At 47.0% G+C, this 23483-nt stretch overlaps 2 protein-coding genes across 2 annotated transcripts; one reads left to right on the forward strand and one right to left on the reverse strand.

Annotated features, from left to right (window-relative positions):
- The first annotated feature begins 628 nt into the window (after positions 1–628).
- Positions 629–8560, forward strand: prdx2 (peroxiredoxin 2). The gene is made up of 6 exons (XM_088603561.1): positions 629–787; positions 3020–3134; positions 3893–4046; positions 6499–6621; positions 7915–8045; positions 8148–8560. Exons 2-6 carry the CDS (start codon positions 3032–3034, stop codon positions 8231–8233), a joined length of 597 nt encoding a protein of 198 aa, XP_088459687.1. The 5' UTR covers positions 629–787; positions 3020–3031; the 3' UTR covers positions 8234–8560.
- A 12701-nt stretch (positions 8561–21261) lies between these two features.
- Positions 21262–23483, reverse strand: junba (JunB proto-oncogene, AP-1 transcription factor subunit a). The gene is made up of 2 exons (XM_088603562.1): positions 23300–23483; positions 21262–22792 (listed from the first exon to the last, which is right to left on the reverse strand). The coding sequence occupies exon 2, from the start codon at positions 22752–22754 to the stop codon at positions 21876–21878; it is 879 nt and encodes a 292-aa protein (XP_088459688.1). The 5' UTR covers positions 22755–22792; positions 23300–23483; the 3' UTR covers positions 21262–21875.

The raw sequence follows: 23483 nt of genomic DNA on the forward strand, positions 1-23483 counted from the left end.
GAGCAATGATGAGTAAAGGCCAGAGGGAAATTTGGCCAGGATGCAGGTTGTTACACCCCTACTCTTTTCAAAACAGACCCTGGAATTTTTTATGACCAAAGAATCAGAACCTCAGTTTTACATTTCATCCAAAGGACAGTGCCTTTTTTGCTGCCTTTGGCCAGCAGCCATATCATTCTGTAACTCATAACTGGCAGCCCACTGAAACTCAGCATGTGTGAGCCTGGTCAGTACACAGACTGCAGGGTGAGCACTCCCTACTGGTCCCACTAACACCTTTTCCAGCAGCAACCTTAGCTTTCCCAGGAGGTCTCCCATCCAGGTACTGGCCAGGTACTTGCTGAGCTCCAATGGGCTGCCAGCTGTGAATTGATATAGCAATAACATGGTTCTTTAATGTGTGTATCGATCTTTCTATATCCCTCTATATAGCTGTTTGTTTTTCAAATGTGTTTCTGTATATTAACCGGTACATTAATAATGCATTTAGTAACGTACTTCGTAATTTTACATGTTTACAATTTTTCCCATAATCAATGTTCTCTCGCTTTTCTGTAGGTGAAACTACCAGGCCTAATTTCAGAACATTATTATTATTATATTATTATAGTTCTAGATTCGTCTTGAAATGCGACCCGGCGTCACTCTCGCGAGAAGTGGAGTCGGCGGGTTTATCGTGAGGTCACCGGTCACGAGCTCCTCCTGCTGCGGAGTCAAGTGCGAGACCGGAGTTCTGTCTTGTGGACGCGAGAGCGCAGAGCTGTTCGAGCCCTCAGAATAACAACTCGTGAGTGTCCATTGCAGAATGACATGAGATTACACTTTGCATGCCCGGTTAAATTAAGCAATTGCAATTCTGCGTTTTAGTTTTATGCAACTAGTTGTGTGTGTGTGGGGAACGTATGCATTGTAAGACTTGATTGTGTCGGGTGGATAGAGCTCAAGAAATGAATGGAGGCGGGCTCTGTCTCCTGCTGTGCTTCATTTTATTCCTTTGTGGAGCGGACTATTATTGAATATGTCGTTTCTATCTTTAGACGTTCCATAGGGTCAAATGCCGTAGTTTAGTCACACACTTGCTGTGCTGTCTCTTGCATTTGTCATTTATTTGAGAGCAGAGGCTTATTTTCCTTTAGTGCATACTGTGAGCAGAATATGTAGTCCAAATTCCGAAGCGGATTTATTAGGCAAAAATGCGAAACGAGGACAATGAGCTCTTTTGATGCGTTTTGCTGTGTCACTGGAGCTGTTAGAAACAGCGTGTTAGAAGGGAATTGTCTAACTTATCTTGCAGTGACCGAGCCGCAGCTCACTGTGATGATAAGTCTTCCTTGATATCCGATATATTTCGCCCTGCCTTGAAGTCTCTCTATACACTTTTTTTCTAATCTTCGTGAAGAGCGCCTTTTGTACAATTGTCTAGACTTCTGTTCTGACCGGTGAATGCGGCGCAGTAATTTAATGAGAAAGGCGCATCAAGTTTCTTAATTTCTCAAGTTCATCTGAAAGATAATCGTAGTTTTTCATTACGCGATTAAAATGCGCTTTCATCGGAAAAGAAAACCGACTAATCTGGGGCTCCCCACTCTGTTGTTGGTTTACACCTCAGCAGAGCTGTAAATCACCGGCGCTGCTTGATGCCTCTTAGTTAACCAACTATCTAAACACGCGAGCGGATAACTTGTTTCTGCGCTCAATACGTGTTTGAGAAATTCCCTGTTCCATCCTCGTACTTTGAAGGCTGTTCGCGTTCACAACTTCAAACTGTTTCTCCTCAAATGTAGGGGCCGTTTGTGCGTGACCAGCTGCTAATAGGTGATTTTTGACGAGCGCTCGCAGCATGTCACGTGTCAAACACCCACACTGGGCGTGTTTTTTCCCCGTATTGTCTTGATCAGGTAATAGCTGAATGTGGGGGAGTCTGAACTCCAGTCACTGGGGCAGGGAGGAAGTCTGTTATCAGCCGCCGAGATTATTTAAACGTGCCTTGAATAAAAAAAAATAGAAATCAATTAACCACTCATCAGGAGCTCCGCTGGAATGAAATCCAGAGAGCACATGGGTGCCCCCAAGGGCTTGCTCCTCTTTATATGAGGCACAGGGGAGCTGTAGGAATAGTGACTTGCATGTGACTATGGAGTTCTGCGCAGCTCCGTTGTTTTAAATCGGTCTTGGGGGTGACGGGTGTTCATTGCCCCCCTGAAGGCTACGAGGGGCGCGTGCGAGCGTGTGGTGGGACGGAGACGTCTCGGGGCCCCTCGTGTGCACCCGCGCCCCACCTCCCCCTCCTGTGCGCTCCGTTAGGCTCGAGGTGCTCTTGCCCCCCCCCCCCCGCTCCCCCACTTTATAGAGCCAGTGCTGGGAAGGGGGACCGAGCGCAGATCTGAGCGTGGGGAATTCTTGAGAAGAAGAAGAGGGGAACCCCCCCCCCCCCCTCTGAATTACCCCGGCGAGTTCCTCTTGCTCGAGCGAGGGAAAGGAACGTGTACAGCTGCACGGCCCTCTTCCAGGAAACTGCTACAGCCTTTTCTTACGACAGCGGTTGAGACCGGTTTCTATGGGCCAGTGTCCCAACCAAATCTCCCCCTGGCCTGTACCGATCATGGCCTCCTAATAATCCCCATCTTGAATTGGCTTCATCACTCTGTTCTCCTCCCCACTGATAGCTGGTGTGTGGTGAGTGTACTGGTGTACTATGGCTGCTGTCACACCATCCAGGTGGGGCAACACACTGGTGGTGGAGGGGAGTCCCCATTACCTGTAAAGCCCTTTGAGTGGAGCATCCAGAAACATGTTAGAATGATGAAAATGTGGTGAAAAGGGAATCGGGCCGGTCAGCCCTTGTCTAACGGGTGCAGAAGCTGTGTGCCCCATCTCTCCGAAGACCTGTCCTAGCTGAGCTCTCGCGTGCTGGCTGATCCTCCTCAGAGGAGGCTTGCCTTGCGCTGTCTCGGTACTGCCGAGCAATCCAGTGCTGGATTGACACCACCACCCTGCGTCTTTTTTTTTTTCCTTGCAGCCGCCAGCTGGAATGTCTTCTGGGAACGCCAAGATCGGGAAGCCCGCCCCCCACTTCCAGGCCACGGCGGTGGTGGACGGCCAGTTCAAGGAGATCAAGCTGTCAGACTACAGAGGTAACGCGGCGGCGGCGCTGTCTCTGCGCCGTTCCCCTGGGGGCGCAGGCGCCGACAAGCACAGCCGCGTCTCTCACACGGCGTCTTGGGCTTTTGAGTTTCAGAGCCTTTTTTTTTTTGCCTTGCGTTTAACTGTCATGTTCCACCACAGGTGGAAGTGAAACCAGCCAAAAATACTGAACCACCAAGCTTCTGTTCTGTGAGGCCCGAGAGGGGTGGGCTTTATCACATAAGCTCTTTTGTGGACAGAGAAGTTGCTAATGTTTTTGTTCATGGCGGGGAAAGCGCGTCCCTCTGCCTGGAGCAGATCTCGGTACGGCATTGGGAACCGTCAGGAAAAAGCCAGATAGGACTCTGGGATTAATTACCTCTTAACTCCGAAAAATGCAAGGCAGGCCACCTACAAACCCACATGAGTTCTGTCAGCTTTCGAAGCGTCTGGTGCAGAATCATCCTACTGTAGAATTTCCCCCTAAAGGAGTTTTTTTTTCCTCTTTTCTCACCACTCGACTGTCATGTGATGTCCCGTCAAGAATCGGCCTTGTTTCACGGTTTAATGCTTTTTGTCCCCTCTTTCGCTCTCTCTCTCTCTCTTCCAGAATGCAGCAGGGATGTGTTTATCTTCAAGCTGCGTAGGGTTTTTTCAGTGAAGTTTTCCCTGTTCCAATGCCTGTATAATGGTGTTAGAGCAGTGGGTCAACCTCTGACACTCTCTCTCTCTCCCCCCCCCCCCTCCTCGAATGGCTCGACCCCGCCAGGGAAGTACGTGGTCTTCTTCTTCTACCCCCTGGACTTCACCTTCGTCTGCCCCACGGAGATCGTGGCCTTCAGTGACCGCGCCGAGGAATTCCGCAAGATCAACTGCGAGGTGATCGCTGCCTCCACGGACTCGCAGTTCTCTCACCTGGCCTGGTGAGTGGGGGTCCGGGGGGGGAGTCAGAGCTCTGCTCGTTCCCTAACCCCCTTCCTTGCTCTGGAGCGCAGGTATCGGCAAGGCAGCCGGTCATAGCCCTGCTTCAGTACAGTACTCTGGGCTCAGAGCTGAGGTGTATTGTAAAAGGCATCAGCCAAGACAAAGAAATGAGTAGAAAAAACAGGACTTTATTTTTGACATTTTTCTGCTGGAGACACTTTCCCCAAATCCCCTCGGTCAACTCGCAGACCCCCAGTCTTATCTCGTGTTACGCATACTGTACAGTATTTCACCTAATTTTGTTTTTCTTCTTTAAAAGGTCTTATTTGTGTATCACTCCAAGAGTGATTTATTTCATTATTGAAAAATGCTTAAGAAAATCACACGCTACTGCCGCCAGCCGCGCGCGCGCGCGTGTGTGTATTAGCGTGTGTGTGTGTGAGGGAGTCGCATTGTCCTTGGCCGTTTTGTGCACAGCAGTAAACCACCCTCTGACTGGGGGTCTGATCTGTTTTCTAGGTGGTACATCTCTCATCTGCCATCTCTTGTACAAAGTGCTCTTTTGCTTTTCGTCGGTGCAGGTGAAAAAGAGCTCCCGAGTATGAACACAGGATCCCAGAGGCAGTGCTGGGTCATGTCAAAGAGATCCTGAAGTCAAATGCGTTGTGTGCTGTGCACACTGTTGGGATCAGTATAGACCGATGTGGACGCTGTGTGATCCAGGACATGCAGCACAATAACTGTGGAGAGATGGGTGGGGTGGGGTGTCGAAACCTCCCAGGCCTCGGCTGTGCCGGTGCCTTATCCTGCCTTATCCTGGCGCCGGATGGCTGTAGATAGTGCAGCTTTAAGGTGGAACTCGTTATGACGGCCGCGTCCCCTTTTCTAAAAGGCTCGGCGCTCTGTGGCCTGTCTGTCCCAGCCCTGGGCCTTATCGGCCGCAAACAGGAGAGCCTGGTGGCGAGCCTGTCGCTGATAGGTGCCCTGGGTGTGCTGCCCCACCGTTAGAGCCGTTAACAAGTTAAGGGCATCTCCTTGCTGTGTCCGTCAGCAAGGTGCTGTAATGTGTGCTCCTTGTCCTGCCCAGCTGTACAAGCGTGTCAGCATTCAAGGGAGACTGAACAGACGACGCACCCTTCTGAGCAGGGTGATTTCCCCTGATTGCTCAGTAAAATGGTAACTACGTGTCTTAACTGTCCAACACGCCTTTCCTTTTGCTTACTTTGCAGTTTTATTTTATTTAATGGCTTCCATTTATTTAACTAGTGAATGTCCTTGTTAAACCTGCGATACGTCAGGGTTAGGGACCAGGAAGTTGCAAATATAGCAACACAACGTGCGTAGAGTAATTTTCCCCATAAGAACAATGTCAACATTAAGGCTCTTGGACTGTAAGAGTGTTAACTTTACCCGTACAACTTAACGCTAGAGGTTTTTTCCATAGGAATTAATGGAATAAAGATGGATTAGGGTTTAGTAGTGTTTCACTTGTAGCTGCCCAAATCCAATACAGAGGGTCCTGTTGTAAGTCCAGGTTATATGTACTCTAGATTTATATAGAGAAATTAAAATCCATGAGGAACAATACAGTTTGCTTGAGATGCGTTCCCAACATACAGTTCAGGCGAGGGTATATACATTTAATGTACAGTACCTGTAAAAAAACAAATCAAAATGGCATCACCAGCTCCTTTCAAACTGTGGTCACGTCAAAACCTACAGGAATTCGGCGCTTCAGGGTAGAAATCGTTGCTGGCTTTTAGTGCTCTGAACATTGATGGAAGTCTTGGAAATTTGTAGGTCCAGTTACTGTAATCGTGATCATTATAAGTGCGTGAGGATGAGTAGAGGAGAGACGTATAACAGGCACTGCCTCTGTAACCACACATGTTCTACATCTCAAATTGAAAGTCTCAAATTCACTCTCGGGCGACACAAGGACCAGTGAGATCGGACATCCCCCATGACTGTACACATTACGATACAGAGCTTGAGACTGTTAAATAAGGCACAGAATAGGCACAAACATACCCCTCTCACCACACTCTGGCAGCCCAGATACCCTCTTGTCTGTGCTTCTGCTAGGAGTGCGCCATACAGACGAGCCAGGTGGCATGTGAAATTGCTAGGTCTCGGCTTGCCCACAAGCCCTGAACTGCCCTTTCTGATGTGCCAGAGCTGGGAGCTCGTAAATTTCGGCTGTCGGGGGGAGTGAGTCGAATGAGGGCGAGTTTAACCTCTACAGAACCGCGGGACCCATCTGCCACTGAAGTGCTTCCATCAGGCCACCTGATCCTGGCTTCTCTAGTGTGCCAGAGTGAAAGAACACTCAGCCCAGGTGTTAACCTTCAGGATCCTGGATACAATAAAGCCCCTCCAGTACCTTAATGCAGGTGTGTTTACAGGTGTGTCAGGACGTTGTTGATTCCCCCCCTCCTTGTTTCCTCCCAGGACCAACACTCCCCGGAAGGTAGGGGGTCTGGGAGCCATGAAGATCCCCCTGGTGGCCGACCTGACCCAGTCCATCTCCCAGGACTACGGCGTGCTAAAGGAGGACGAGGGGATCGCTTACAGGTCAGTCCGTCTCCCCGCTGGGGCTCGGAGCGGCATCGGACCTCAATACGGGGGTTCAAATGACCCTGCCTGGAGGACTTGATGCCTAACCTGTCTTAACCCTGAATTTAGTTGCTCGTTGGAGATCTTACATTGCATCATTTACTTGTATTCTCAAGCTCTCAAGAAATGAAAGTCTCCCAGTCAGTTCATCATTTGTTTTGCCTGAAGTGGGTGGTTTAGACGCAGAGAAACGCAGGTCAGGATGTGCAGGTAACGTGGCACCACTGTGGAGCACAACTGGCCCGAACGGGTCTCTTTTGAAAAGCTGCTGAAACACTTTTTTGGATAACTAGGACTGAAGCAAGCAGAGATGCCTTCCCTTACAGATGAAAGGGGCGAGGAATCTGCTGGGCCTTATCGTCAGATTTATAATTCAAGACGGCATTTTAGTTGGCTTGCATGATTGCAGTATCTTGACGGAGAATACGCAGACTCTACCCTCGGCAGGCAGAAAACCCAGTGGTTCACCTGCTGGCCTCTGCACACATGGGGAGTGTGCGTTTGTAAGTGTTGGTGTGCTGCACAGTGTCTGTACAGGTTTTGCGTCCCGAGTGCACTCTGCCTGTGGCATTGTCGTGCATCATCACCAATTCACTCCTAGTCCTGGAGTGCCTCAGTTCATACAGTAGGTAGTTTTGTAGGTGACCTATAATCCTCAGTGACTAAAGACCTGGAAACAGTGGGGGTAAAGATCTAAACAAACATCCATCTGTTTTGTAAACACTATGCAATTCAGAGTTGTGGAGGAGCTGGGGCCTATTCCAGCAAGCATTAAGCGCAAGGCAGGATACAGTCGGGATGGGACAGGACGCCGGTCCATTGCAGGGCACACAAATGCCACACGCACTCCCAGCAGGGCCACTTTTCCCAGGAGCCAATTAATCTTCCAATAAGACTTTGGACTGTGGGTGGTAACCGGAGCGCCTGGCGGAAAACCATGTAAACACAGGGAGAACATACAAACTCCACACAGACAGCCCCAGGAGTCAAACCAGGGCTCCAGCACTGTAAGGCAGCTGTGCTACATGAACAATTGATTCTAATAGCCCTTGCAAGTCCAGGATGGAATGAAAACCCGATGCTGCTCTGAGCCTCCGGCACCAGGCGTGAATATCGGTGATTGAGTTCCCTTTTCCTGAAGCTCGTGTCCCCTTTCGCTTTTCCAGTGCCTGTTGTCTGGTTACAAATTCCCGGCTTGAATTTTGCGAGACTCGTCTTCAGTCTCTGCGCTCGCTCTCTCTTTCATCACAGGGGGCTGTTCGTGATCGATGACAAGGGCATCCTGCGCCAGATCACCATCAACGACCTGCCGGTGGGGCGCTCGGTGGACGAGACCCTGCGCCTGGTGCAGGCCTTCCAGTTCACCGACAAGCACGGGGAAGGTGAGGACGAGGGGGTGGGGGTTGGTTCCACATGAGCTCTAGAACCGGCGCAGTCCCACATGCCCCAGCCTGGGTTAATGCTCGTTTTCCCTCGTGTTGCAGTGTGCCCTGCAGGCTGGAAGCCAGGCAGCGACACCATCATCCCGGACGTTCAGAAGAGTAAGGAGTACTTCGCCAAAAAGGAATGAAAGGGTCTCATCTGCGCCGTCCTGCGCCCTTCTTAGGTTGGGATCTCAAGCACTGATGTTTTTTTTTTTTATTGTTCTACATCACCCGCTCGCCCTTCGAAGCACTAATGCTGTCTCCCAGGGCCAACCACAGCAAGCGTCTCGTTTTGTACCAGTTCTAATAAGCTAAGCGGGGCTTTGCACAAAAGCTTTGACTTGAACCATGTTTTACGTTTTTGAAAAGTTTCTTAAGAATGGGAGAAGTTCCTGTTTCCTGTGTTACCCCCCCCCCCAAAAAAAAAACAAAGTTTGCTGTAGTTTGTGCCCAAGTAAAAACAATTAAATCTGCATGTTTTCGGTGTTTTTCTTCTGGGATAGAGGTTTAGAGGTAAAAGCCAATCGAACGGGCTGAAGGGAGATTCCGTGACCACTAGGGGGAGCCATGAAAGCACCAATTCCTCTGTACACTGTGCCTCATTCTGCAGGGTCAAGGGCTGTCCAATTTTAGTTGTACTACAGGCCTGGTGTATCTGAAGATTTTGTTGTTGCAGCTGAGCTCATTAAGAGCTCATTAGCTAATTACTGGCCTGTTAAGACCTGTTTAGCTCCTTCAGGTAATACTGCTTTTAAAAAGCTAGAAAACCTGAAGACACACCAGGAGTGGACGGGTCATCTGTATGTCAGTGTCCCCCCCACCCTTGTGCCTCCTGCATTTTGACGCAGCTGAGGTCTTGATTCATTTAACACTTAAATGACAAGATTGTTAACCAGTTTTCTGCACTTTGGTCTCCCGTTTCAGAAATTGCTTAATGCATTGTATTGTTGACAAGAAGCATAGCAAACCGATTTCTTTCTGCTGATGTATTTACAGAACTGGGCCCAATGGTGTTAACCTGACAGCATAGGCCTTCGTAGTGCTGCAAGGGGCCCTGTTTCCTAGCACTGCATTCGTGATCTTTAACCCTAATGTTCAACATCTTGAGCTCAATTTCAAAAGCAAACAGTAATATTAATCAAGGGCTAGTAAGTAAAACAGGAGACACAGGGATATTCCAGGTACAAGATTGGGAAAAGATCAGAAATGCACGGATGTGTATGCATCCCATCCTATTAAAATATGTGCCACTGTTCTAGATATGTGAAATATCTGTATCTGCTCTTACTGGTGTGATCTGTGGCCTGGTTCCCAAGGCCTGTTTGGAATGTGATGCTAACTGGAGTTCACTGCTGTTTTGTCAGGGGGAGCCAGAGCGTCGTAGGTTTTATAGCCTATAATAAGGAACCCCAGCTCCTCGCTGGCTTCCCAAACAGTCAGATCCCTAATTGATTAAATTAAGTAATTAGCAGCTCAAGTGGGAATGAAAAGATCCTCTTCAGGATGCAGAGTAAGGATTGTGGTCTCGAATGACTTGTCAGTTATCATCCCCTTTCTCCCACTAGGGGGCACCAAATGCTAAAGTAAAGCTCTGCAGTGGTTTGTTTCTGGGCCACCTTGATATGTTTCAGGAAGTTTTGTGCAGCGTCCAGAGCTTTAGCGTCCTCTGTTTTCAATCCACATCTTCCAGTTCAGGGTCATGGGGAAGCTGGAGCCTAAAGTAGCAAGCTACACGCTCGAGGCAGGGTACCCTGGATGGGATGCCAGTCCATTGCGGGACAGACACGCACCCACACTCGCAACAGGGTCAGTTTTCTCAGAATGTCTTTGGACTGTGGGAGGAAACCAACATGAACATGCAAACTCCACACAGACAGCACCTCAGAGACTGAAAACAGGGCCCCAGTCCTGTGAGACAGCAATGCTAGCCACTGTGCTGCCCTCTTTAGCTTCAGTTCATCATCGAAGCAGTTTTAAACAAGAGAAGGCTGATTGGCCCATCTAGTCTGGGGGGTAGTTAGTGGCTGAGCACCTCAATACCAGCTGTTCCCATTGTTTTTACTTAGCATTGTAGCCAAGCTCTTCACTGAAACCCCCACTGATCCAGCAGAACCTTTGCAGCTTTGTTTCTGCTGCAAGGCTGGAGATTCTAAGACAAACACAATAGTCAAAAGGCAACTTCCTACAACCGAGGAACGTTCAAATTAAACCTATGATTGGGTCTGATTATTTGATTATTTGATATTTAATTGAGTCCTCAGGTAGAACAGAAACCAGCAATGGGACTCCTAGTTTGAAATTTGAAGTGAGAATACCAGCAGGCCGTAGCTCACAGGAAATCATGTTTCTAGTCTGGACAAACTGATGGTTTCAAGTTTTCCTGTGAGACAGGATGAATTGGGGCTCTCCTGATCCAGATCTGGCCACTGCTGGGACAGGCTCCACTCAAAGTGTATCTCGTGATGTTGGAAGACAGTGAAGAGGTGGCCGATCGCGCCTTTTCCTCAGTGTTGTTATCAGGAAAGATGGCCAAAGTTGAGTGACTTCAAATGAAGCATGCTTATCAATTCACATGCCTATGGTGCCTTGCTGAAGGCAACAGCAGACCTGGCTAATGTATCACTTAAGACGGCCTCGAGCGTTTGCAGGCAGTGGCTGGTAGATAAAAAAAACAAGAGGAAGCACAATTCAGACCACAGGAATCGACTGGAGCAAAAGTGACAGATGGCAGATTTCACATCATGTGAGAAGCCCACTGATTTGATCCTGTGCCACATTACAACTGTAATTATCTCTGGAGATGGACTGACCCGCGTTCTCTCATTTATTGTTAGGGTAGTATTTAAAGCTCTGTGTTTAAACTTCCTGGAATGCTTACAAAGCAAAACACAAACATCTCAGAACATATCAGTACAAACAAGAAGCTGCCTCTTTGTTGCAGATGTGGCAAAAGCGAAATTAGAATCACAGCACTGACTCTGGTGGCTCTGTACTATGAAAGCTTGTGAGGTTCCACAGCCAACAACAATAATAATAATAATTGCTTACGCTTATATAGCGCTTTTCTGGACACTGCCCTCCAAGCACTTTATAGTTAATGGGGACTCCCCTCCACCACCACCAATGTGTAGCCCCACCTGGATGATGTGACGGCAGCCATAGTGCGCCAGTACACTCGCCACACATCAGATCTCAGTGGGGAGGAGAACAGAGTGATGAAGCCAATTCATAGATGGGGATTATTAAGAGGCCATGATTGGTACAGGCCAGGGGAAATTTGGTCAGGACGCCAGGGTAACACCCTTACTCTTTTTGAGAAACACCCTGGGATTTTTAATGACCACAGTGAGTCAGGACCTCAATTTTACATCTCATCCAAAGGACGGCGCCACTTTACGGTATAGTGTCCCTGTCACTATACTGGGGCATTGTACTGCGCATGTCCAGACAGACCGCAGGGTGAGCGCCCCCCTACTGGCCCCCCTAATACCTCTTCCAGCAGCAACCTTAGCTTTTCCCAGGAGGTAAAATCTTCCTTACAAATTTAAGACGCTGCATCAATGGCTTAAGAACAGCTTCTACCCCAAGGCAGGGAGCATCCTTAAAAGCTAACTGTGCAGTGCCCCAGGATTCAACACACCTCTGCGCTCTACACTTTTGACCTGGCTACCACATATTTATTGCTCTGTTTGTTTAATTGTCTGTACGTACTGTCACTATTTATAATGGACTTTTTTGTAATGTCCTGACTACTTTGTGTGGTGTTGTCTGCTGCACTGTGCCTGTCCAGAGAGAACAGCATATATAAGAGTCCCACTGTACATCTCTTGCTGACGGCTCTATGACCCTGCCCAGCCCATTCTGCTGGAAGCGGGTGTGGAGGCTCCTTCAGATTAGCTGGAGTCTTGAGCAGCGAACGGGAGTCACACAGTCTGGCTGGAGCAGGTGTGGCTGCAGGAGATCAGGGAGGTCCAGTGGGTTTTAAAACAGGGATGGGCAGTCCTGTTTCTGGAAGGCTGGTGTGTCTGCAGACTTACATTCCAGCTCAGCTCTTAACGAGCTCAGTCAGCTCGTTAGTGGCTTAATGGGGACCCCATTGCTCCCAGCTCTTCAGATGCTGCTGCTAGAGCACCTGCAGACAAACTGACCGCCCCTCCAGGACCAGGACTGCCCACACCTGTTTGATAGGCAACTATGAAATCACCACTTAAGCAGCTGGTGTGTTAAAATGACAAAATGAGTGTTAGATATCATTTAAGAGGAAAGGTCTGAAAGCCCTTCAGCTCTCTCCACTTCAAATTCACATTACTTGGTTCACTGATCAAAATTTAACAAGCGTTGCCAGTGCCTCAGAACCTGTAAGGCTCAGAGAGTTGGGTTTAGCCAGGACCAGAGGTGATAAGTTCTGCTGTAGATGACGTTAGTGTTATACTCTGTTCAATGTGGATAAACACCCAAAGGGAGGTGTGGGGTTCTCTTCTCGCCTTGGGACAATAACATCATCTTTTTTTTTTACCCGTAACTTTAATAAGGTATCATATTGGGGCACGTTATTGTAATTCAGCCGATTCACTATGAGCGAGCATTTTCCAAGTGCCGAGGTGGCTCAGACAAGGTTTTGAGAGTTGGCCAGTCAACTCGCTGTGTTATTGGGTTTAGAAATCCACTGGATTGCGTCTGCGGCCTAACAACTGTTTTCACGGGATTACAGGACGATCTGTTTGCCGCTTCTCTTGAGCCTGTAATGAGTCCCTAGGGAGACCGAAGAATACCACCCCCACAGGGTGAGTGCATTTAATTACAGACACAACGGGCTGCGGGTCGCCTCCGCCTTCCTGCCGCAGGTGAGCGGCAAACAATCCCATCATGCACTGGGTGCCATAGTGGGGAAAGTGAGGGCTACTTGAAACTATGGCCGCTCTACAACAAGATCTGGCTGTTGCTGATATAAGGAATTATCCCAAAGCTTTTTAAAACTGGAGAGCAGTGGTGCCTCTAAAAATCCTCTGCTTGGCAGGAGGGCAAATCAAACGGGTTTTAGTTACACTTAGACGCATGACCAGCGCCTTCGCAGGGGCTGTATAACGGTGCGGAATCGGTTTTTAAGGTTTGAGTAGTTTTTATTGATATGCAATTGTCACGCCTACACTTGCAAGCTGGGCGAAGAGGGTCAGTGTATGAAATTGTGGTGATGAGGGGGTGGTCTTGGAAAAGGGGCGGCAAACAGAGGAAAACCGCCAGTGTTTTAAAAACGTGGAGAAGGTGGCGAGGCGAAGAATTCGTGCTTCTCTGAGGAATCCTTGGTCACATCTATACGAAAAAAAAAGAGAAGCGGGTGACTAACGGTTTTGATTTGTGTTCAAAGACATACCGAGCCTCTTACTAAGCCGAATGAGGTTGATATAAAACATGCCCCTGTGTTTTCCTTACTCGTCTTCAGGACAAGCGGAGCCAGTCATAACGCGGGGTGAGGGGTGTGTTTTGTGTTAGCGACGAGGGGGGCCGTAATGCGGCATATTTCTCTGACATAAGAGAGCTGTCTTGTAACCCACGTTAGTGCGGAGGGGAAGGGGGTAGCATGATATCGTAAAGGAAACGAATCTCAGGCGGAGATAACAGCCCACATCCCCCCCTGTGCGCGTCACAGACGCTGCCGGCGGGCTCCCACCTGCAACCTGCGGGCGAGCGCGAGTGAATGAGCTCGGAGGGGCCGGAGAGAGACGGGCTCTTCACGTCAGGGTGGGCTTCTAGATGGCTGCAAGTCCTTCCATCAACCCTGTTCGAGACCTAGCAGGCATCCTGTCCCCCGGTACTTATCACATATGTTAGACCAACAAGGCGCGAATAGAGCGCGTTAGAAACATTAGGAAAGTGTCTCTTGGAGCAGTGTCATGCATTTAAGCCGTTGCACCAAACGGAACGTTTTTTGGGAAAGGGCACCAAGTCCTCATTACCCTGGATATTACCCTTCTCCACACCTTTTAAAATCTCCCTCTTTAACACACAGCAGCCTCGCTCAGTGGTAACCTGCGGAACGACAGGTCTAGTGCCTTTCCCGAGCTAGTCATATTGTTCCATTCCACTGTCGCACACGGAGGCACTTTTAAAAACCCCTTTTTTACATTTCTGCTGACATCCATATTAGTCACACGCCAGCAGTGAAGCCGACGGGGCCTCGTGTTGTTCCTCTGTTTGGCTAGTCACACTGAGGTGCCTCGTCCGGGCTCTCCTTTGGGCTACGGAAGGTTTCAGGCTCGTTATCTGTAGTGGTGTCTTCTTCATGCGCTTGAGTGTATCTCTCTCGCTGGAATGGACTTCAAACGGCCAATTTGACATTTGGGGAGAACAAAAAAGTATGTCACAGCTGCTCGGGGAATGCTTGGATGCTTTTCTTGGCTATCAACTTTTTTTGTCCTATAGTCTGTACGCATAAGCGTAAGCATAAGCATAAGTGTAAGGTGGTGATTGCCAAATCCCCTTTTATAGATCATCATGAGTGAATTTGTAAAGACACAATTCAAACAATGTCTTATCTATCAGTTACAAGCAGGCGATTGCTTACTGTACATCCAGTGACTAAGATCTGCTGGATTAAAGGGTTTCATAAATCAGCCTGGAGTTTTATAACGGTTTAAGAAACAGTTATGACGTGACGTGCTTCTAAATATCTCTCTGTCGCTTGGTCATGCCCTTAAGTAGGGTATGTTAATCATTGCTAAATGTGCGGTTTTCAACATTTTTCATGAGTATTTTGAAGTTGAGGGGCCCACGTGCGAAATCAAGCCTGAAGTCGTGCATGTGTTAGGTATATTCGCGTCGCACTTTTCCAAATTAGTTTGGGTTGACGTTGTTAATTTCATGCGTACAATGCACGAGCAGAATGTTTTATTTGGCGTGGACAGTTGTGTACGTGTTTGGTTTTGGTTTTTGATCTTTGTGGCCTACTTCCACGTTAGGAAATGTAGATTCCCCCCTGTCCGTCTGCGATGACTAACTCCCGAGTGCAAGATCCGTTTCTTACTCCGAGCGGCTTCGTGCTAGTTTTCTTTCCGGACTTCCTTGAACGATAGAGGCGTCACAGACGCCTGCTGGACTGTGGATCTCACCGGCCTTCGCTCCTACACACATTCGCTTAGAGAATACATTTCCTACTAGTGATCTAAATGGGCTGACCACTGGCGTTGTCTTTTTTTTTTTGTTTCAGTAACCAAGAGAAACAATGTCTTATTTTTCTTACAGTAGTATCGTTTCCATTTGAGTAACCCCCTGGACAAAAGCAATGTTAATCCTATGCACCAATGCCAAGCTCTTTAAGTCTGACCTAGGGCTCCTTTGGTGTGGAGCTTACATGTTCTTTGGTGTTTTCTGTGTACACTGGTTTCTTCTCTCACACCAAAGAGGTGATGTCCGGATTAATTGGAGTCTTAATTGCCCAGCACTTGTGTCCGTTCTGGTCCAGTCCAGTCTGGCTTGTGGTTCTGCCACGAGAGTTAGGCTTTTGCTCATCAGGACCCTTTAAGGTTAAGGGTTATAGCTTAAGGTTTAAGGTAAACTGATGGATATTTTCGCCATTGTAGATTATCTGTTATAAGAAAATGTTAACATTTGTAAATGCCAAGTAAAAGTTCAATTTATGACTTTGCAGTACATTCACAATGCTATAACCTACTTTAAAGGGTGGGTTGATCCATATCAGATATTTTTATTTCGGCACTCAGGGGTTTGAGAAACGAGTACATTCTACACAATACAGCGTTCTTAAACCCCCGTATCTCTCTGACCTTAATAACGATTTCACTCAGAAGAAACGTGATTCATGTACTTTCGAAAGAAAAGTGCTGATTGGAGTTCGGTAATATCTTTCTTTAAATGTCAATTTATCTGCGTTGGAGAGCTCCCTCGATGCTTCTGCCGCACTAAAAGTACGTTTTTTCTCCTTTTTTTCTAACTCACGTTTCTTTAATCACGCTGACGTGCAAGAGCTATCGCCTCACCGGTGTCTCGTTTACCGGAATTAGTTATTTGGTCTTGTGCTGGACTTGACAGGAGCAGGCTCTTCAGAGCAAACAGCAAATCGCTTTTGAACGAACATAAATGCTGGAGTGTGTTAGGAACCGCTTCCTGTCTTCCTGTCCTCTGAGTCTGAGCATTCTTCCAGGGCGACGCATTTCCACCTGCACTCTCCCCCCATTCCTCCCCTCTCAGATGCCAGTACTCCTGCCCCTGTCCCCCTCCATCCCAGCCGCCCACACCTCCGGCTCTTCGGCCAGCGCCGTGCCAGGGCGGAAAATCCCGGCATTCCTCAGAGCGCTCTCACTTCCCTCGCGCCAGAGCTTATAAATACCCCTGCTTGTCCAGCCGGGATTCAAATTCAGTTTATCTATCCTGCTGCCCCCGCTCCACCACGAAACAACGCCTCCCTGTGCGTGTGGGCGGTTATTTAGCATGGAAGAGATGGATAACTGTGCCTTTAAAATAACCTTAATTATTCCGTTATGCAGAACACTCACTTCATTCATTGATGGAGATTGAAAAGTGTATAAACTTTACAAAAATGTAAAGCACTTCATAAATGTCATTCAACATATACATCCATCGCATCCATAAAATAAAACCCTACAAACATAAGCATTAAAGCCTTTCACGTCCAGATTTTATGGATCAATAGATGTCACTAGAAATACACACAAATGAATAGATTGCAGGTATTTGTCTTAAGCTTTTTACACATAAATGGTATTTCTAATTCACCAGATTAGGGTTTTGGACCAAAACGCCCTGAAACAAAGAATTAAGAAAAAAAAAAGACTTGTGCACAGCTTAAAAGCCTCTTTCAAATTTGTTTGTGCGCACCTCGGTCCAGCCTCCTGTACTGGATAGACAATGTTTACAAAACATTTCTAAATCATGTGAAATTGACTCATCCTGTACTACAACATCCTGCACACTCATGAGCAGCAGAACTGTAGATTACAGTACTGTATTTCCGCATACCTGGCGTACTGTTCCTTATTGGCTAACCTTGCCACTGAATCATATGAAGCTGTTTGCCCTGCACAGTTATCTCCAGGCACCTACAACTCTTTGTGTAAATTAATACGCAGGCCATCGGAAATGAAGCTATAGTGCCTCTTGTCTGCTGCTTGCCCTCAGTCTCATGGGTGCTGGGGGGGGAAGAGTAGACAACTGGTGAATGTTGATTTGATTTGGTCTGGTGGTGGGACTGCTTGCTGTCTCAATGCAATGAATACCTGCAACCCCCGAGGTCAGGAGCTACCTAGTCCCTTAGTTTTCAATCTACATCTCATTAGTTAATTAGACAAATGATTCCCCCCTCCCCCTTTATGGCTGTCAAACAGATCATAACTGCATAACACCTGTAAAATATACCACAGTCCAGGCCTTCAGGACTAGAGTTGATATTAGAAATAAAAGTTAAAGGTAAAAACTCTGAGACTACAGCAGCAGACAAACCCTTTAAAGTTAATTATTTCCTCTAAGTTTAGCTTGAAACCTGTTAGTGGTTTTCCTTGGGAAGACCGAGCACGTTTTTGTATATTAAATGGTTTACTGATATAGTTGTATACAAATTGTAATGCAAAAAGGAGACGATTATTAAACCTAACACAAATCAGCTGTGAACCCTCAAGTGGAAGGAACATGGAAGTACAAGTAAAACCGAAAACAGGAGGCATTTCTTTGCACAAAGGGTTGTGGGAGTGTGGAACACCTAAGCTGCTGCATTGTTAAAACTGATACCTTGGCTTGTTTCAAGAAAAAGTTGGATGAGATCTATGGATCGATTAGGTATTTCAAACGAGCTAGACAGGAAGAATCACTTCTCTTCCTTTCCAAATGTCTCTTGGAATTTACTTAATCTTCTGAGCAGGATTATCTATATGCTGCTTTTACATTGACATTTTCCTCTACCCATTCTGAATGTGCTGTTTGCTTTTTAAAGTGGCCTGGGAATAAACATGCATTGCTACATTTTCTGGCATGTCAGAGAGGTGAAATACCAAAGTTTTTTTTTTTAAGTAATTGTCACGTTTCTGAAATATAAAACCACGGAAGGGGTCAAAACCAGTGTATAACCAGCTCGGCAGCCTCTTCTTTAAACCTGCTGGTTACATCACAGCCCTGCTGGGTGTGGTTTGCAGACACTGCCCTGTTTAATAGCATTGTGTGTGTGAGAGAGAAGAATGTGTGTGAAGAATAATGCTTAGCCAGCAGCCTCCCCAGCCAGTGCCCAGCTATTATTGAAGGCACAGAGCCCTGAGCTCAGCATTCTGTACCTTTGTGGGGGGACAAAAAAACTGCCAGATTCTTGACAGCACCACTGAAATGCCTCCCTCACTCCAGCTCCTCTGCAGAAGTAAAAACAGCGGCTTATACAGTATCTTGGCCTAGGATGTCACACACAGCAGTGTTTTTTTTTATTTGGAGGAAATGTCTGATTTAAACAGTGGTTTTAACTAATGTGAATTTATCTCGAACTGTCAACGCCCCAGAATATAGCTCTGTGGGATGCTTGGTGGTTAGCTCTACTTGTCTTTCAGCTCTTGGGCTCAGTTCCAAATTGAGGCATCCTTCCGTGTGGAGTTTGCATGTTCTCCTTATGTTTGAGTTGCATTTGCAGGGGGGACTTTATTGCTTGAACAGTGTGTTCCCAATACAACAGCACTATAGAGAAAACCAAGTGAAACTGATGGTTAAATAGGTTCTTCCCATTTGTGCACTTTCAGATGTCAAGTTTTTTCTTTCCAAGAATTAAAGGAGACTCACATGCAGTTATGTCGTTATAATGTGGTTGCACAAAATAAGGAATTATTACAAGCATTAAAGAGTGACAAAATACTTTACTATCTCTTCCATCTGTCCTTTTTACCCACTGACTTTCCAGCCATCCATTTTCGAACTGCTTTGCCCAACCCAATCCTGGCAAGCAATGGGCACAAGGCAGAAAATACATACTTTGGATGGGACGCCAGGATCAGTATGCGCCAGGCTGCCGCAGGGCGCATACTGATCCTAACACAGACACGTACACGCTCACACCTGGGCCAGTTTTTCCAGAAGCCAATTACACTGCACAATGAACTTGGAATTAAACTTCAAGCACACAATTGGTAAGATTGGGAGTAACAGCAGCAGTAATGCCACAGGAAAGAGCAGCAGCGAATATCACAGTACCAGCAGAACTATAGCAACTGTTGGCAGGAGTGGAAACCACTTCTATACTGTTACAGAAGTGGGTATGGTTCTGCCTATTAATTCTGATTTTTTTGTCTGTTTGTTTTGGAGAGTGAATGATCATTTGCTTATTCTCCGGACTGGCGTGCCACTTAATGGTGCGGTAATGTAGTTTTGGAAACATTACAGGGTTGGGTGCATTAAAAAAAGCAATGAAAATGTCAGTGCTGATCTCCTTCAACTGTCCACTTACTTGAACCAGTGTCGAGGGTGGAACAGGCCAAGGGGTAGTCCTGCTGTCCCTGATCTGTGAGACTGTGTGTCTCATGTCATGTTGGAGGCTAAGGGGAGTCCTATACCCTATTGAAGCTACAGATTCCATAAATTTCCATGCAGAGTCACAGGCAGTGCATTCATGTGCATCCTGGAATTTAATCCTGTAAAACATCACAATCTACTGTACTATATTTTTCTGGTGTTGTATATAAATGTCAGAAATTGCATTTAGTTAAATCAATCAACCTGAGTATACACACATTGTCTGTCACTACAGTCAAAACAGTAGAACTGTATTTCGCCTGTTCCTACTACTGTATCTGTAACAATAGTCCAGCACGTCCAGGTGAAATTACAGACTATAAACTATGGCTCTGTGTATGGTCTGTTCCTACTATCGTAACTACACCGTGTTTATCGCTGATAGTACGGACACAGCTACAGCCATGAATATCCCGTTACTGCAATAAAAAAACTAAACTTCTAAAACTATGTTGTCAAGTTAAAAAACTTAAGTTACAGCTGACAGAGATGCCCCTGTGATTTTCCAATGACATGTTTGGTCTAGTTTCTGAGACAATGCTCCTCTGATATTGATTTTTTTTTCGAGTAGTTTAAATCACCTGTGCCTTCATTCTAAAAGCCATTCGAATTAGAAGTTAATCGTCTGACACCACACGCTCAGATACAGGTCTCTAGTTTTATGGGTGTCTCCGGAGGATTTGTGATCCACGTTTGTCAGTTATGTGCCTCTCGCTGTGACAAGACACTGTGTCAGTCCAGATTCGTGGACTCTCCCGTGTCTCGACCGTTATTCGTTGTTTTCGACGCGTCGATAAAATCTTGTTTTCAATTCATAACCCGTTGAAAAAAGTAACAAACAGTTTGAAATGGAATTTTTTTTTTACTTTATGCGTGCCCCGTGACAAAGGCCCTGTAGATTTCTGCAGAGTTGCCGGAAACTTTGTACGGTTGTATTTTTATCTCCGGTTTTATAACAATATTTTGAAGACCGGACAGCAGTGCTCCAGCGTCTGGGAAACTCCCCCGTTGCTATTTCTTTCTCTCTTTGTGCCATTGGCTCGAATATTACTGACAAGAAAAAAAACACCCCTCCTAACTGGCAACGTGGGCGGGAGTTCCCGGAAAGCTTCCCTCGCAGTGACGTCACCAGCAAGAAAATGACCATATATAGACATACTCCTGTGCGTCAGTAGGAAAAGACCCCAACGCGCTCACGTCACCGACGTCAGGGCCGACTCTGCGTGTGTACATGTTCACCTTTCTACAACTTTCTTCGTGAGGTTGTGCTGACCAGCACCCCGTAAAGATAGAGGAGTTTTGGAAAAACTCTTTCCAGGAGGGGGTGACAGGTACAGTGACGCAGGCTACCGCGGCAAAAACAACTTTGGGGAACCGTGTTTTTCCCCCAATACAAGAAACGTATTGACTTTAAAAATGACACTTCAGAAGTTTGAGTTCACTGGTCTATATATATATAAACTATCCTCCTTGCTGAAGGCTGTCGTAAATAAGGACAATTAAGCATGTCAGTACAGAAAAGAGTGATCACATCAACTACAACAATTCTGACCAACCATTATGAATGATATCTTGCTACGATACATACCCGTGTAAACCTGACCTGTTAAGTCAAACTTTATGCACTAATTGAGTGCGTCGACAATAAAACACACACCCGGTATTTCATTTTAAAAGACTTTACTTAAATAGTCCTTGTACAAAAAAAAAACGTAAACACGTGACAGATTCTGCGGGGTCAACCCGACAAATAATTTAAACCATAGTCTTCCTCGGAATGCAGCATCAAAACAACGTAAAAAACATAATAAGAGACAAAACATTACCCGCCCTCCTAAACTATAATTATTGAAATAGGTCGGATATCGGCATCACGATACTCCGAGTGTTTCTAAACCGTCTTTGGTGTTACACAGACATAAGTGCATCACACAGGATGATAAATTGATCCCTTTAAGCAGTACAGGCGATACCGGAAGTACCATTCAAACGAATCCATAGAAATATGGAACCATTTTTTAAAAAAAACAGACTTAAAAATATGACCATCATTCGGCTACAAACAAAACGCAACAACTTGCTCATTTTCGAAAATGAAAAGAAATACAAAATGGCTCAATATTCATATTGACAATACAATAGGATATTCCAGTGCTGTAATCGTTCGTCATTTCGTCTTGTTTTACAAAATAAAACAAGAGATTGAAGCAGTCTTATCATCCAGTGTTTCTGTGATCTCCTAGTGTCTCTTGGCTCGTCTTCACCACCTCTCTCTCTTTAAAACGACTCCATCTTGGTCGTTAGCATGAGCTGACAGCCGCTGCTAACGTGGGTCATAACTTTCTGCTTGAGCTGCGCCACCTGCTCCCGCAGCAAAGACGCCGTGTTGGACAGGCCGGCATTGTCCGATTTGAGGATTTTGACCTTCTCCTCCAGGCGGGCGATGCGCTCCAGCTTCCGCCGGCGGCATTTCGTGGCCGCCAGCCGGTTCCTCAGCCTCTTCCGCTCGGCCTTGATCCTCTCCTGGTTCTCCATGTCGATGGGGGACATCGGAGGGGAGCCGTCGCTGCTCTGGAGGTCCGGCACGATCTGGGGCTCTTCCTTGAGCGCCACGACTCGCTGCGGGTGCAGGGCACTGGCGGAGAGCGCGTGCGGGAAGGAGTGCGCTGCGTGCGCAGTCGCTTGTGGTTGGTGAGGGTGATGATGCGGCAAATAGCTGATAGTGGCGGTGGGGAAGTTGGGAGCCGACGTGAGGTTAGTGTTGGGAGAGTAAGTGTTCAGCGTGGTGTACACGGGCGGCTCCGGCTGCAAGGAGGAGCCGTAGATGCTGGGTGCCGCCGTGCACGTCGTAACCCCGCCGGCTCCAATGGACACGTTGGGCGGGGGCATTTGGTTCATTTTGTGGAGTTCGTCCAGGGCTTTCACAAAACCATCCGCGAACCCTTCCTGCTCCTCTGTGATGCCCCTGCTGTAAAAATACTGCCCCGGGGTGGGTGTAGTGGTGATGACCCCGTTGCTGTTCTGGATAATGAGTCTCTCCAGCTCGGGGGAGGCGAGTTTGAGCGAGCTGACGTCGGCGCCCGCCTGGTAGAAGTCGTTCTCGGCTCGCAGCTGGGACTTGAGGTTCCGGTAGGGCTCGCTTAGGTTCAAGTTCATAGTCTGCTTCAGCAGTTTGTAGTCTTGGAGCGCAGCGTCTGGGTGGCCATAAGCAGAAAGAAACGAGTCGTCATGATAAAATGGTTGTTCCATTTTTGTAGACATATGATTAGGAGCACAAATAATAGCAGCTGCTGTTGTAGCTGTCAAAAAAAAAATGCTACTTACTACCAGGAGGTAGTGGAGTCTTTTTTGCCTCTGTGAAAGTAGCCCACTTAATTGACGTGGAGAAAAAAAATACAAGCGGCAGAGAAGTGCCCAGTATTGGCACTGGACAAACTGGGTAGTAACGCACTTATGTTATACAGTAATGCTTTCTTTTAACCTGCTGGGAAGCTGCACAAGGAAAGTCCTGCAGCGAACAGCATGCAAAAGTCCAGTTATCGGCGCCTGTTTGGTTAAGACGCCTGTATGCCGAGTAAAAGGACCAGCCTTCTTTATGCTCTTTCAGCACTGAGTCCCGAGACGGCAAATATAAATATTCACCCCAGCTCAGCACAATAGTTATCAAAGCAGTCCCTAAGTATAGTTGAACACTACTGTACCAATTGAACGAAAACAGCTTCTTGACAGCCCAGGAAAAGTGATGAATCCGATGATGAATTCTCGTTTCGATCTTCTTTTTCCTTGTACTTCGGCGCTGGTGCTTATTTGTGTTATTTTGCCTGATGCACGATATGTACTTCCCAAACTTTCCCGAAGCGCGTGTTCTCTGCTTGAAAGCCAAAC

Source organism: Lepisosteus platostomus, chromosome 13 (genome assembly GCF_059453375.1).
Source record: "Lepisosteus platostomus isolate fLepPlt1 chromosome 13, fLepPlt1.hap1, whole genome shotgun sequence".
NCBI lineage: Eukaryota > Metazoa > Chordata > Actinopteri > Semionotiformes > Lepisosteidae > Lepisosteus > Lepisosteus platostomus.